General features: G+C 39.3%; 1 protein-coding gene across 2 annotated transcripts in view; it reads left to right on the forward strand.

Moving 5' to 3' along the window:
- STARD9 (StAR related lipid transfer domain containing 9) overlaps positions 1-12,993 on the forward strand; it is a 130,666-nt gene that overhangs the window by 78,176 nt on the left and 39,497 nt on the right. For both annotated transcript variants that reach the window (XM_029952477.1, XM_029952478.1), the window contains exons 10-16: positions 5,958-6,025; positions 7,679-7,776; positions 8,179-8,388; positions 8,595-8,692; positions 9,841-9,918; positions 10,352-10,423; positions 12,656-12,835. In XM_029952477.1, coding sequence (XP_029808337.1) covers positions 5,958-6,025; positions 7,679-7,776; positions 8,179-8,388; positions 8,595-8,692; positions 9,841-9,918; positions 10,352-10,423; positions 12,656-12,835 — 804 coding nt within the window. The remainder of the gene's footprint in view (positions 1-5,957; positions 6,026-7,678; positions 7,777-8,178; positions 8,389-8,594; positions 8,693-9,840; positions 9,919-10,351; positions 10,424-12,655; positions 12,836-12,993) is intronic.

The following is a 12,993-nucleotide window of genomic DNA, read 5'->3' on the forward strand; positions in this document are numbered from 1 at the left end:
AAATAAGCATAAGAAATTTTTGAAAAATAGTGGCCAAAAATTCCAAAATTTGTTGAAAATCATTAATATACAGATAGAAGGATTTTAAAATCTCCTAAGTAAAATAAATATAAAAAGACCCATACCTACTTACATCATAGTCAAATTATTGAAAGGCAAAAAGCAAATCTTGAATGCAGCTAGAGAAAAATGACTCCTGATATATAAGAGAACAATTAAATGATTAATGGCCAACTTTTTGCCAGAAATATTGGATCCCAGAAAACAGAGTGCTGAAAGGAAATAAAACTGTCAATCAAGAATTCCCTGTGCAGCAAAACTAACTTCCCAAAATAAAGATGACATAAGAACATTCCTAGGGAAAAAAGAAAAGAAAAAAATAGAATTCACCTACCTTACAAGAAAGCCAAATGAAATGTTTCATGATGAAAGAAAGTAATATCAGTAACTTAAGTCTGCAAGAAGAAATGAAAAGTGCTGAGAATAGGAAATATGTGGGTTAATATAAAAAGCTACATAAATATATTCTCTCTTTTTTCTCCTAATGTTATTAAAATAGGATTGTACAAAACAATAATTATAATGCTGTATTACTGTACCTCACATACATTGTCATACATATTGACACTAATAGGACAAAGGAATAGGAAGGAAACGGAGATCAATGGAAGCAAAGCTTCCATATCTATAGGAAATAGGTTAATATTGTTTGAAGGTGATTGTGATAAGATGTGATGCATGTTGCAATCTGTAGAATCACTAAGAAAGTAGCTAAAAATATAATTCAAAAATCAGAAATGAAAATGGTATACTAAAAATAATTAACACAGAAAAGGCAATGAAGGAAGACCAGAGGTGTAAAAAATACATGAAACATTTGGAAAATAAATGGAAAAAGAATAGAAATAGTTCTGAATACATCAATAATTACATTAAGTGTGATTGGATGAAAATACACATTGTCAGATTGGATAAATGCAAAACTCAACTATTTGCTGTCTACAAGAAATAGTCCTTAGATCCAAAGATACAACTATGTTGAAAGTAAATAGTAACCATAAGAAACTTATAATACTATGTTAATGTCAGGCAAAAAAATAAATTTTAAGACGCATACTATAGACAAAGAGGGGCATTTCATAATGATAAAAGGTCTTTACATCAAAAAGATGTAACAAGGGGTGCCTGGGTGGCTCAGTCAGTTAAGCAACTAGCTTCGGCTCAGGTCGTGATCTCACAGTTTGTGGGTTCAAGCCCCGCGTCGGGCTCTGTGCTGACAGCTAGCTCAGAGCCTGGAGCCTGCTTCATATTTTGTCTCCCTCTCTCTCTGACCCTTCCCTGCTCACGCTGTCTCTTTCTGTCTCTCAAAAATAAATAAAAAAACATTAAAAAAAGATGTAACAATTATAGATGTATGTGCTCCCAACAGTAGATCTCCAAAATGTAAGAAGAAACAGGAGACATAGACAGTTCAGTTACAGTAGTTGAAGATTTCAGTACTCCACTTTCAGTAATTGATAGAACAACTAGACAGAAGTCAGCAAGGATATAGAAGATTGGAACAACATTATCAACCAATGTGACCTGACATTTAAAGAACACTTAACATCTACAGAATACATTTTCTTTCTCTCTTCCCCTCTCCTATCCTCTCCTCTCTCTTCTCCACACCCAAAGTGGGGCTTGAATTCCTAACCCTGAGATCAAGATCAGATGCTCCACTGACTGAGCCAGCCAGGCACCCCCAGAATACATTTTCAAGTGTACATAGACTATTCTCCAGGATAAACCATTTATTGCATAGAGGTAAAGTATGCAGTTATAAGATAAATAAGTTCTGGGGATGTAAAGTACAACTTGATAACTAGAGTCAGCAATGATAGATTGTATATTTTAAAGTTGCTAAGAGACTTTGAAAGTTCACATTGCATGTGTAGGGGCACACGTACCCCAATGTTCATAGCAGCACTTTCAACAATAGCCAAGTCATGGAAAGAGCCTAAATGTCCATCAACTGATGAATGGATCAAGAAGTTGTGGTTTATCTATACAATGGAATACTGCATGGCAATGAGAAAGAATGAAATCTGGCCATTTGTTGTAACGTGGATGGAACTCGAGGGTGTTCTGCTAAGCGAAATAAGTCAGGCAGAGAAGGACAGATACCGTATGTTTTCACTTACAGGTGGAATGGTAGAAACTTAACAGAGGACCACAGGGGAGGGGAAGGGGAAAACAGAGTTGGGAGGAGGGAGGGAGGCAAACCCTGAGAGACTCTTGAATACAGAGAACAAACTGAGGGTTGATGGGGGTAGAGGATAGGGGAAGGGGGGTGATGGACATGGAGGAGGGCACTTGTTGGGATGAACACTGGGTGTTTTATGGAAACCAACTCTACAATAAACTATGAAAGAAAAAAAAGGTTCACATCACAAGGACAAAAAAAATTATAATTGAAATGATGGGTGACAAAACTTATTATGGTAATCATTTTACAGTATATACATATATCAAATCATGTTATACATCTTAAACTTATGTAATGTATGTCAATTATATCTCACTAAAACTAGAAAAAAATGATGGTACATTCAAATTTAAAGTTATTTACCTTATTAAAATGATACATCAATTATTCCTAATATATAGGACTTTAGTTGGATTCTGATTCAAAGAAACTTAAAAAAAATGAATAGGAAATTTGAAAAATGGCTAGATATTTGATGCGCTGAGGAATTGTTGATAATGTTCTAGGTATAATGATGGTATTGTGGTTGTTTTTTTAAGGGTCTTTTAGAGATGCATACTGTAATATTTACAGTTGAAATTGTAGTGATGAATTGACTTCAAAACAATGTGGGTGGTGAAATAAGTGGGGGTATAAGCAAAGTGAGCCTGGCTATGAGTTGACAGGTACCAGGTACTCTTTTTCTATTGTCCTATGTGTTTGGAATTTCCCCTAATAAAATTATTTTTAAAGTAAAAATAAAAGGCCAAGATAGTGTGGCATTAACATTAAGATAGACAGGGGTGCTGGGTGGCTCAGTTGGCTGAGCATCCGGCTTCGGCTCAGGTCATGATCTCATGGTTCATGGGTTCGAGCCCTGCATCGGGCTCTGTGCTGACAGCTAGCTCAGAGCCTGGAGCCTGCTTCAGATTCTGTGTCTCCCTCTCTCTCTGACCCTCCCCTGCTGTCTCTGTCTGTCTCTCAAAAATAAATAAAAAACAGAAAAAAACCCACACCAAAACATTAAGATAGACAAATAGATCCATGGAACAGAAGGGAGTCCAAAATAAACCTATGTACAGGCAACTGACTTTTCAGAAGCTTGCAAAGACAATTCACAGGAGAGTGTGTAGTCTTTTCAACAAATGGTGGTGGGACAATTGAATAGACATATGTTAAAAAAAAAAAAACCCAAAAAAATCCCTACCAAACCAAACAAAACCCACACCAAAACCAGAACAAAACAACTTTAACCCATACCTTGCACTTTATCCAAAAATTAACTCCAACTAAACCATAGACATAAATGTAAAGTCTGAACCCATTAAATTTGAAGATAACTTGGGAGAAACTTTGTGATACTGGATTAGACAAAGTGTTTTTCAGTAAATTGAACAAAAGAACAAAATGAAATTTGCAATTGGTCAAAATTTAAAAATTTTCTTTGAAAGACATTATTAAGAGAATAAAAAGCAACAGATATGAAAAATGTATTTGTAAAACATATCTGATAAAGCACTTGTATCCATAATATATATAGAACTATCTAAACTCAATGTAATAAAAAAAACCAGCTTAGAACAGTGGGCAAAAATTTTAAGTCAACACTTCACTAAAGAAAAAATACAGATGATAATCAAGTCCTTGAAAAGATGCAGACATCATTAATCACTAAGGGGATGCAAGTTAATATCAAATAAGATACCACTATCCACCTTTTAAAATACCTAAATTTGTTTTTTTTAATGTTTATTTATATTTGAGAGAGAGACAGAGTGTGAGCTGGGCAGGGGCAGAGAAAGGGGGAGACATAGAATCTGAACCAGATTCCTGGCTCTACAGAGCCATTGGGGAGCTCAAACTCATGAACTGGGAGGTCGTGAGAGATTATGACCTGAGCCGATGTCAGACACTTCACTGACTAAGCCACCCATGCAGCCCTAAAAATCTAAATTTAAGAGTGATTCTACTAAACCATGGCCTACTATGTAGGAGCTAAAGTTCTTATCCACTGTATTACCACTTGGAATATAAAATGGTACAACTTTGGAAAAGAATTTAACAATTTAAACATGTATCTACCATATCATCCAGCCATTCCATGCCTAGTTGTTGTTCCCACGAGAAAAGAAAGGGTATGTTTGTACAAAGACTTGTACTCAAATATTCATAGCAGCTTTATTTGTAATTGCTCAAAGCTGGAAACAGCCCAAGTGTCAACCAAGGGGTGAAGGGATAAACGAACCTGGTATATTCATACAGCGGAGTACTATTCAGCAATAAAAAGGAATGAATTCTTGATACGTATACCTCAACATGGATGAATCTCAAAATAGTTATGCCCAGTGAAAGAAGCCAGTCATTGTATAATTTCATTTGTATGAAGTATACTAAGAAGACAAATTTAAATTTTTTTAAAAAGATGTTTTTTAATGTTGATTTTTGAGAAAGGCAGAGTATGAGCAGGGGAAGGGCAGAGAGAAAGGGAGACACAGAATCTGAAGCAGGCTCCAGGCTCTAGACCTAGAGATCATGACCTGAATCAAAGTCAGACACTTAACCAACTGAGCCACCCAGGCGCCCCTGGGAAGACAAATTTATATGTAGAAAGTTGATGAGTGGTTGCCTGGGGATAGGGATGGGAATAGAGATTGTGTAGTGACTTGGGGGAACTTAAGGGATTATTGAAAATGTTTTAAAACTGGATTTTGGAGCACTTGGGTGCCTCAGTCGGTTGAGTGTCTGACTCTTGATTTCTGCTCAGGTCATGATCCCAGAGTTGTGGAATTGAGCCCTGCATCAGGCTCTATGGTGAGCATGGAGCTTATGTAAGAGTCTCTCCCCCTCTCCCCCTGCTTATACACTTGCTCTCTCTCTAAAATGAAAAATAAACAACTCCCATCCCCCCCAAAAAACCCTCCTAGATTTTGGTGACGGATGCACAGCATTAAAATATAACAACAAAGCCCTACACTTAATTTAAAAGAAAAAGAAAAAGAAAAATAGTTTTGCTCTTGAGGGCTGGATGCCCTTGAATAGAGAACATAGGTAGAGTGCTTGCCCTAGTAGTTAACATCCTGTGACTACAGTTAAGGGCTGCACGCCTCTGTGGATCTCTAGTGTGAAAGTCAGCCCCTAGGAGGGGAGTTGAGCATTTGCCTGCTAAATTGTACTAAAATTTCTGGTATCTCTGAAAATTGTGCTCAGAAGAGTTGGTGGGGATTTGGCCACTGTGGAAGTCCTGCTCTATTTTCTTTTTGTTTTTTAATTTTTAATGTTTGTTTATTTCTGAGAGAGATACACACACAGAACACAAGTGGGTGAAGGGCATAGAGTGAGGGAGACACAGAATCCGAAGCTGGCTCCAGGCTCTAAGCAGTTAGCACAGAGCCTGACATGGAGCTCAAACCCATGAACCGTGAGATCGTGACCTGAGCTGAAGTCGGACGCTCAACTGACTGAGCCACCCAGGCACCCCCCGCCTTTTTAAAATCTTTTAAAAGTTTTAAAATGTTTTGTCCTGCTCTATTTTCAATGAAGTAAGGACCCAGGGCTTACTGACTGACTTATCAGACTTTGAGAGCTCATCTGGTACAGAGTACATTCATATACAGATTTCTTGAGTGATTTGACTAAAAGTCCAGACTATCACCTTGTTTAGGGAGGGTGTCCAAGGGTGAAATACTACACTTTTCCAAATGACAAGCTTTAAATGTACTTTCTGCCTTAGGTAATCCTGGAGAACAACCTCCCGTCTGAAATTGCTAGCAAGATCAACCTTGTGGACCTAGCAGGCAGGTAATTAGGATTTCAGAGCCAAGGGGAATCCCTTAACCTTGTTCTTGCCCATCTTACAGGGAATAAGCTTGTTCCATCCTTTTCCACATTTTAGTCATCCTGAGAAAATTACACAAGAAACATTGTTGAATGCTATCTTAAAAAAAATTTTTTTTTATGTCTTTATTTTATTTTGAGAGAGAGACAGAGAGCAAGCAGGGGAGGGGCAGAGAGAAAAGGAGACACAGAATCTGAAGCAGGCTCCAGGCTCTGAGCTGTCAGCACAGAGCCCAACACGGGGCTGGAACCCACAGACTGTGAGATTGTGACCTAAGCCGAAGTTGGACACTTAACTGACTGAGCCACTCAGGTGCCCCTGTTGAATGCTATCTTACGAAATTATAGTTTTCCAGGGACTGAAAAATCTCCAGTATCAGGACTTCTAAATCGTAGAACCCTATTAACATCACCTGGGCCTTTAAAAATTCTCAGTGCCTGGGTTTCACCTCTGATCAAATAAATAGCATTATTAGTGGAGTCAGAGGCGCTGCAGACATCAGTTTTTGAAGCTGCCCAGGCGATTCCAGTGTATAGATAAGATAAAAAACCACTACTCTAAGTGGAAGTAACTAGGTGAGTACACTTTTTTTTCTTTGACTTAACATTCATTTCATGCAGCCTGTGCATTACTGAGAAAAAAAGAAAGCAAGTGTTTAAAAATACCGTAGCATAGAGGAGAAGATATGACCTTCTAAGTATTAGAAGAAAGCATGGATTGTAATCACATGTATAACCAGAGAGAAGAAAGTCTTGGGGATAATGTGGTGTGTGAGATGAGATAAAGCAAATTTTCTTATTTTAAGACTGTTAAATTATTACTATAGTACATCGTTCCTTTAAAAATGAAGTGTTGTCTCTGTCAGCTGCTGCAAATCTGGCATTTTGGGAGGAAAAAGATGAAATGCTGTCAGGAAGAAACTATATCAGGTACCTGGAAGTGTGAATCTTCAATATTACCCACTGACTTACAAAAGAAATTTAAAACAATTGACAGATAACAACATAGATACTATAAAGCCATTAGTAGGTGAAATTAAAACAAGATTGGGCAGCTTTGAGTATATGAAAAACCTATGCTAATATCATTACTGTAAATGAGCATTAGTTGAAAGTGCTCTGGCAGCCAAAATAAAAGAAAAATGTAATGAATTACTTGATTTCTATTGCCTGAGAAGTGGAAGAATGCCAGTTTGTTATAAGATGGTAATACTTTTTTGGGCACTGAATTCTAAAAAGAATTTATCAGGGGTGCCTGGGTGGCTCAGTCGATTGAGCGACCGCTTTGGCTCAGACAGAGTATGATCTTACAGTTTGTGGGTTTAAGCCCCACGTCGGGCTCTGTGCTGGTCTTGAGCTCAAAGGCTGGAGCCTGCTTTGGATTCTGTGTCTCTTTCTTTCTCTGCCTCTCCCCTGTTCATGCTCTCTCAAAAATAAATAAAATGTTAAAAACAAAAATTAAAAAAATTGAAGTCTCAATAAATTTAAAAAAATAATAAGAATTTATCATGTAGGCTTCTTACGTAATGTGCAGCATAATGGACAGTGTCTTTCAGCAGATTTATAAGGAAAGTGTCTTCCTGTTTGTTTTTATTTTTCTTTTATTTGACCGTTTAGTGAAAGAGCAGATCCCAGTTACTGTAAGGACCGGATTACTGAAGGAGCCAATATCAACAAATCTCTTGTGACTCTGGGAATTGTCATCTCCACCTTAGGTATTTTGCTGATAGACTGGATTATCAGAGTGGGAGGGACTTTGGAAAACAACTCCTCTATTTTCATCTTGTCAAGATGGGGTAGACATTTATAAAGTTTTTTTTTTTTATGAACTTATCTTCTGGGTGAACATCATAAAAATTGATATTTATCTGTGGTTGAGGACACTGTGGTCATACTCCCATTCATCTCATTTCAGAAAGAAAGGAGACTGAAAAATCATGTGGCTCAGATACTCTGTGTCATGAGTCCACAGTCTAATTTAGGGTTCAAACTTGTAGCATCCTGTCATATGCAGAGAGGGATGATACATAAATATGTGTTCTCCAGTCATTGTTTTAATATGTGTGTTTCATGATTCCTTTTTCCCTCCACTTTTATTATTTCTTTTGTCTTTAAAGCCCAGAATTCTCAAGCATTCAGCAGCTGCCAGAGCCTCAACAGTGCAGCCAGTGATGGCGGTGACAGCGGGATCCCTAGCTCTCCTTCAGGGACCAGCAGTGGAGGCGCGCCCTCTCGGAGGCAGTCTTACATCCCATACCGGGACTCCGTGTTGACCTGGCTGCTGAAGGACAGCCTTGGAGGCAACTCCAAAACTATCATGGTTGCCAGTGAGTGCGATGGTGGAGCTGGTTCTGTGTTGGGACTGGTACTCTGCCTCAGAGAAAGGGCTATGACCACCCACTTCATTAAGGGTCTCATAACACATGGACTCATAAGGGTCTCATAACTGCCTGGACAATAGCAGTAAGGCAAGTGATTACAGGCTGGGTCGGAAGGGCTTGGTGTGGTTTTTAACTTTTTCCTTCTGCCTCAGCTGTGTCTCCTGCACACACTAGCTACAGTGAGACCATGAGCACACTGAGATATGCATCTAATGCCAAACACATCGTCAACAAGCCTCGGGTAAATGAGGTAAGGCCTTTATTTGAAACCCTGGTTTGGTGTTGTTTATATTAAGTTATTTTATTTTCTCACTGATTTCTTTCTCCTTATGGTCACCTCAGCTTGCCTGACTTCTCCAAATGAAGAAAGGTTTGAGTGATACCCTTCTCTCATCTCTTTACTGACTCTGTGTCAGTTGCCTTCTTGAATAATTTATTTTAGATATTTCTCTGAGGCCATCCCTGGTGTTCCACTGCCACCTTAAGGGAGATCATTTAAAAGTTTCTGTGTTTATTGCTTTTATTTTGAGTTTATGTGATGTATCCTTCTGTTTTATTTTTCTTCCTTTTTTTTTTTTAAGTTTATTTATTTTGAGAGAGACAGAGACAGCCTGAAAGGCAGAGAGAGAGGGAGACAGAGAATCCCAAACAGGCTCTGTACTATCATTGCAGAGTCTGATGAGGGGACTGTCCCCATGAAACTGCAAGATCATGATCTGAGCTGAAACCAAGAGTTGGACACTTGACCAACTGAGCCACCCAGGCACCCCTGATTTATTTCTTTTCTATGCAAACTGCAGTAAATTCTCTGTTTTAGGCTAAAAGGGGCTTATAAGGAATTTATTAGTTTTGAAAGTTGGTTATTAATGAAAAATGCAAAAAGTCCTTATCTGCTTTGCAGTTTCAGTGAAAAGTGTCAGGGCAAGGATCATAAACTGGTGGCCAGACCTTTATAGCCCATTTGTGAACTATTTTAAAAGGCAGTGTAATTAGGTCGGTACTAAATTCAGTCACACTATATATAGGAAGACCAGCATCTACTACTTATTTGCACTGCCATTTGGGTTACCTGTCAACCTCCTGTTCAAGGGCACCGATTCTCATATATTATCAGAATAAAGACTCCTTGACGGTTGGTTAAACCACAGCTGGGCCCCCAGCCCTCCAGAGTTTCTGATTTGATAGTTGTTGGAGGGGTTGTGCAGAATTTGCATTTCTAACAAAATGGTGCAGTTCTTAGGTAAAGTTGATGTGGTTCTAGGACCATACTTTGAGAAGATTGCCTCAGAAGTTACTCCAAAGAAGTAAACCACTTTTTCCAAACTAATTCTCTGTTGTATCTTACAGCTGATTGGGGCCTGATATCAAGCAGTGGTGACCAAGTTCTTTATGTTTCAGGATGCAAATATAAAACTGATCAGAGAACTCAGGGAGGAGATCGGAAGACTAAAAGCCATGCTGTTGAGCTTCGAACTGGTATTCAGGCAATCGGAATTTTTCTGTCCCCAAAACCTGTTTTCTTCTGCATAGAATCTGAGCCCTGTTGCATGTTGTGTTTTCAATTAAGTGACTCTTGTGGAACAGTCAGGAACAAAGACAGGATAGATTACTCTGATTACCTGAGTAGTTTCAGATGGGGTGGGCATCCTCAGTATATCATCTTTGTTGTCCAAAGGGCAATAGCCTGAATGGCTATTATTCTGTGTGTAGGAGGATTCAGAGAATGGGGCCCTCCAGAAGCATTTCTTTGAATTTTCCTTCTTTGTACCAATTTGAGCCCCAGTATTTAAGCTTCTGATTTATTTCTGATTTTAATGATAAGGTATTTAAAAAAAAAATCTGCCCCTCTTTTCCTTCATAAGAGTAAGGATGAGTGAGACCCATGAAGCACATCTCTCTCTTTGTGCAGAGAAACTTCAGTCCATTGAATGAGGAGAAGGATGAGAATCTGAAGGAGCTGGTTCTCCAAAATGAATTGAAGGTGGGTGTGTGGGGTGGACTCATTTATGCTTTCATCACCCTGGTAGTGGGTCTCCTCTCCTTCCATTATTCCTGAGGCAAGACTGCTCCCTCCTGAGGATGGAAAGCTTCTATCTAGTTTAGAGACAGTTGAGTGGCGAGCCTTGAGGGGGGAGTGTGTTTGCCTTGGGGATGGTGACTGGCTTTCTTTATTTTGTTCTCTTAGAGGTTTATGATTATTTTCCAGTCAATAAATAAATTGACATGGATTCATTGAGTACTACATAGGTGCTCAGCATGATGCTTCCAGAGATAGAAAGAAATTTCTTCCCTAAAATGGCTTGCAGTCTAGTTGGAAACACACTTAGAGAATGGTTAAATGTAATGAACTATATGAGTTATATGAAAAGAGCTTAGGGAAGGAAGAAATCTGTATGGCTTGGAATTTTCAGTGTAGGCATCACAGTACTGGAAGCCAGAGAAGTTGAAGTAGACCTTGAAAGATCTGTAAATTTTGCTGGGGTAAAAGGGGTAAGACATTTTGGGTGAGGGGGGATAATATAAGCAAAGCCATGAAACTTAAGGAATGAACTGGTGTGGGCAGCCATGTAGAAGAGATAAGTTGGAGGTAAGTATAGGGCCAGTTTAGGAGGTTTGAACCTGACGCACACAGGATTAATCATGGCTTCTTGAACCACGTTGGTGACATAATAATGGGGTATATTGGGGACATTAATATGACAGCTGTAGGTAGGATTACCTGAAGAGAGGGAGGACTAGAAGCAGAGAGATCAACCAGGAATGAGACTCATTTTGTGATCCCCGTGAAGCTGACGACAAGACATTTGGAGAGATTAGGTTAAATGGTGATTTCTGGAGACATTTATAAGGAAGAAATGACAGGCACTGTTTGGTGACAGGTTAGAGTTAGATACCACAACCAAATGTCCCAATTCCTGGTATTCTGTCACCTCATTCTTATCCAGTATAAAGTATCCTGGCTATGTCAGTATTTTGTTACCCAGACTAAACTTAAGGACTACATCACACATCCAAATGTCTCAAAAATTCTGTGTTTAAATATATGTTCTGATTTTTGGTTCAGAAAATATCACCCCTATGTATATAAGAGATGAAGTACAGAGTCAAAATCACTCCATTATACATTATACATTCTGGCAGCTCTGGACTTGAATCTGCCACTTGCTGGCCGTATGACCTTAGGCAGTGTAGGGGTGGGTGATGAAAGCCAGCCAGAAGGGGAGGTGTGTTCAGGGGTACCCCCAGGTGGCCGAGCCAGGCTGGCTAAACTGTAAGCCACATGGCCCTGCTGCCAGGTCCTAATCCAGCCCAGTCCTTCATGGTACCCTGGCATTTCACTCTTTGTAAATTTTAACTCAATGATTATAACGTTAAAAGTAACATTTCTAGGGTACATAAAACACTCGTGCCTAAACTTGGCATACTCTTTTTTTTTTCTTCTTCAAGTATTCTGTTAATGAGAAGTACTTAGCTCAATCCAGATCCTTTTCCTGGGCTTCCTCAGTTCTTCCATTCCCAGGATAACTTTCCTGCCTGGGCATTCATTTCCACCAAAAGAAGAAAAAAAGCACCTTATACTCAACGTTCATTGTTCATTCATGTTCCCCAAAGAGTCTTAAGGCCTCTAGTTTGCTATATTATATATATTTAAAACTCTGTTCCTGATATATAGTAAACCCTTAGCATTTTATTGTTGTTATTACATGTTCTTTCAGACCACTTTCTTATAGTCTTCTTTCTACCTGAGGAGATTTATCTTGATGCTTTGTGTATCTTTGAGCCCCATACAAGCTTATAGCAGGATTTGAGATTCTGCACCTTAAGAAAGAAGTATTAGGCCATAAAAGGATTCCTAGTATGGATCACATAGAAGAAGGATGGGGAAAGGGGAGTTATAAACACAGATGTATGAATAACATCTCACATAATCAAACAAAATCATTTATAAGTTATAAAAAACAATACATACTTGTTGAAGGAAACTTTAAGAATATCCTTTACTCAGGGAGTTTATAAAAGTAACTCTTGCTTATTGAAGAAATTTTGGAAGCAACTCCCAGAGGAGGTACAAGGGCCCATGCGGAGCTGTGAATCGTAACCGCGAGGAAGGTGAGGAATGAGTGCCATGAGGAATCAGGGTAGGATGACTTCTGACCTTACATCTGCTCCATAGACTATGGGGCGGCTAAGACTGCCTCCGCTCTCTCTGCAGATAGACCAGCTGACTAAAGACTGGACCCAGAAGTGGAATGAGTGGAAGGCCCTCGTGGAGCATTACAGAGTGGATATCAACAGGAGGAGGGCTGGAGTGGTCATTGACTCCAGCCTGCCGCACCTGATGGCCTTGGAGGACGATGTACTCAGCACAGGAGTTGTGCTCTATCACCTCAAGGTGAGCAGGCTGGTGCATTCCTCCTTTCCTGAGCCTCTAGAGGTCACGGAGGGAGAAGCCGAGGGCAGCAGCCAGGCATCTAAGTATCGAGTCAGGTGCCACAGAGCTGCCTTCAGGTTCGCCAACCAAGTGTGATTGACTTGTTTGCTTTTATATGA

Source organism: Suricata suricatta, chromosome 9 (genome assembly GCF_006229205.1).
Source record: "Suricata suricatta isolate VVHF042 chromosome 9, meerkat_22Aug2017_6uvM2_HiC, whole genome shotgun sequence".
In the NCBI taxonomy this organism is placed as follows: domain Eukaryota; kingdom Metazoa; phylum Chordata; class Mammalia; order Carnivora; family Herpestidae; genus Suricata; species Suricata suricatta.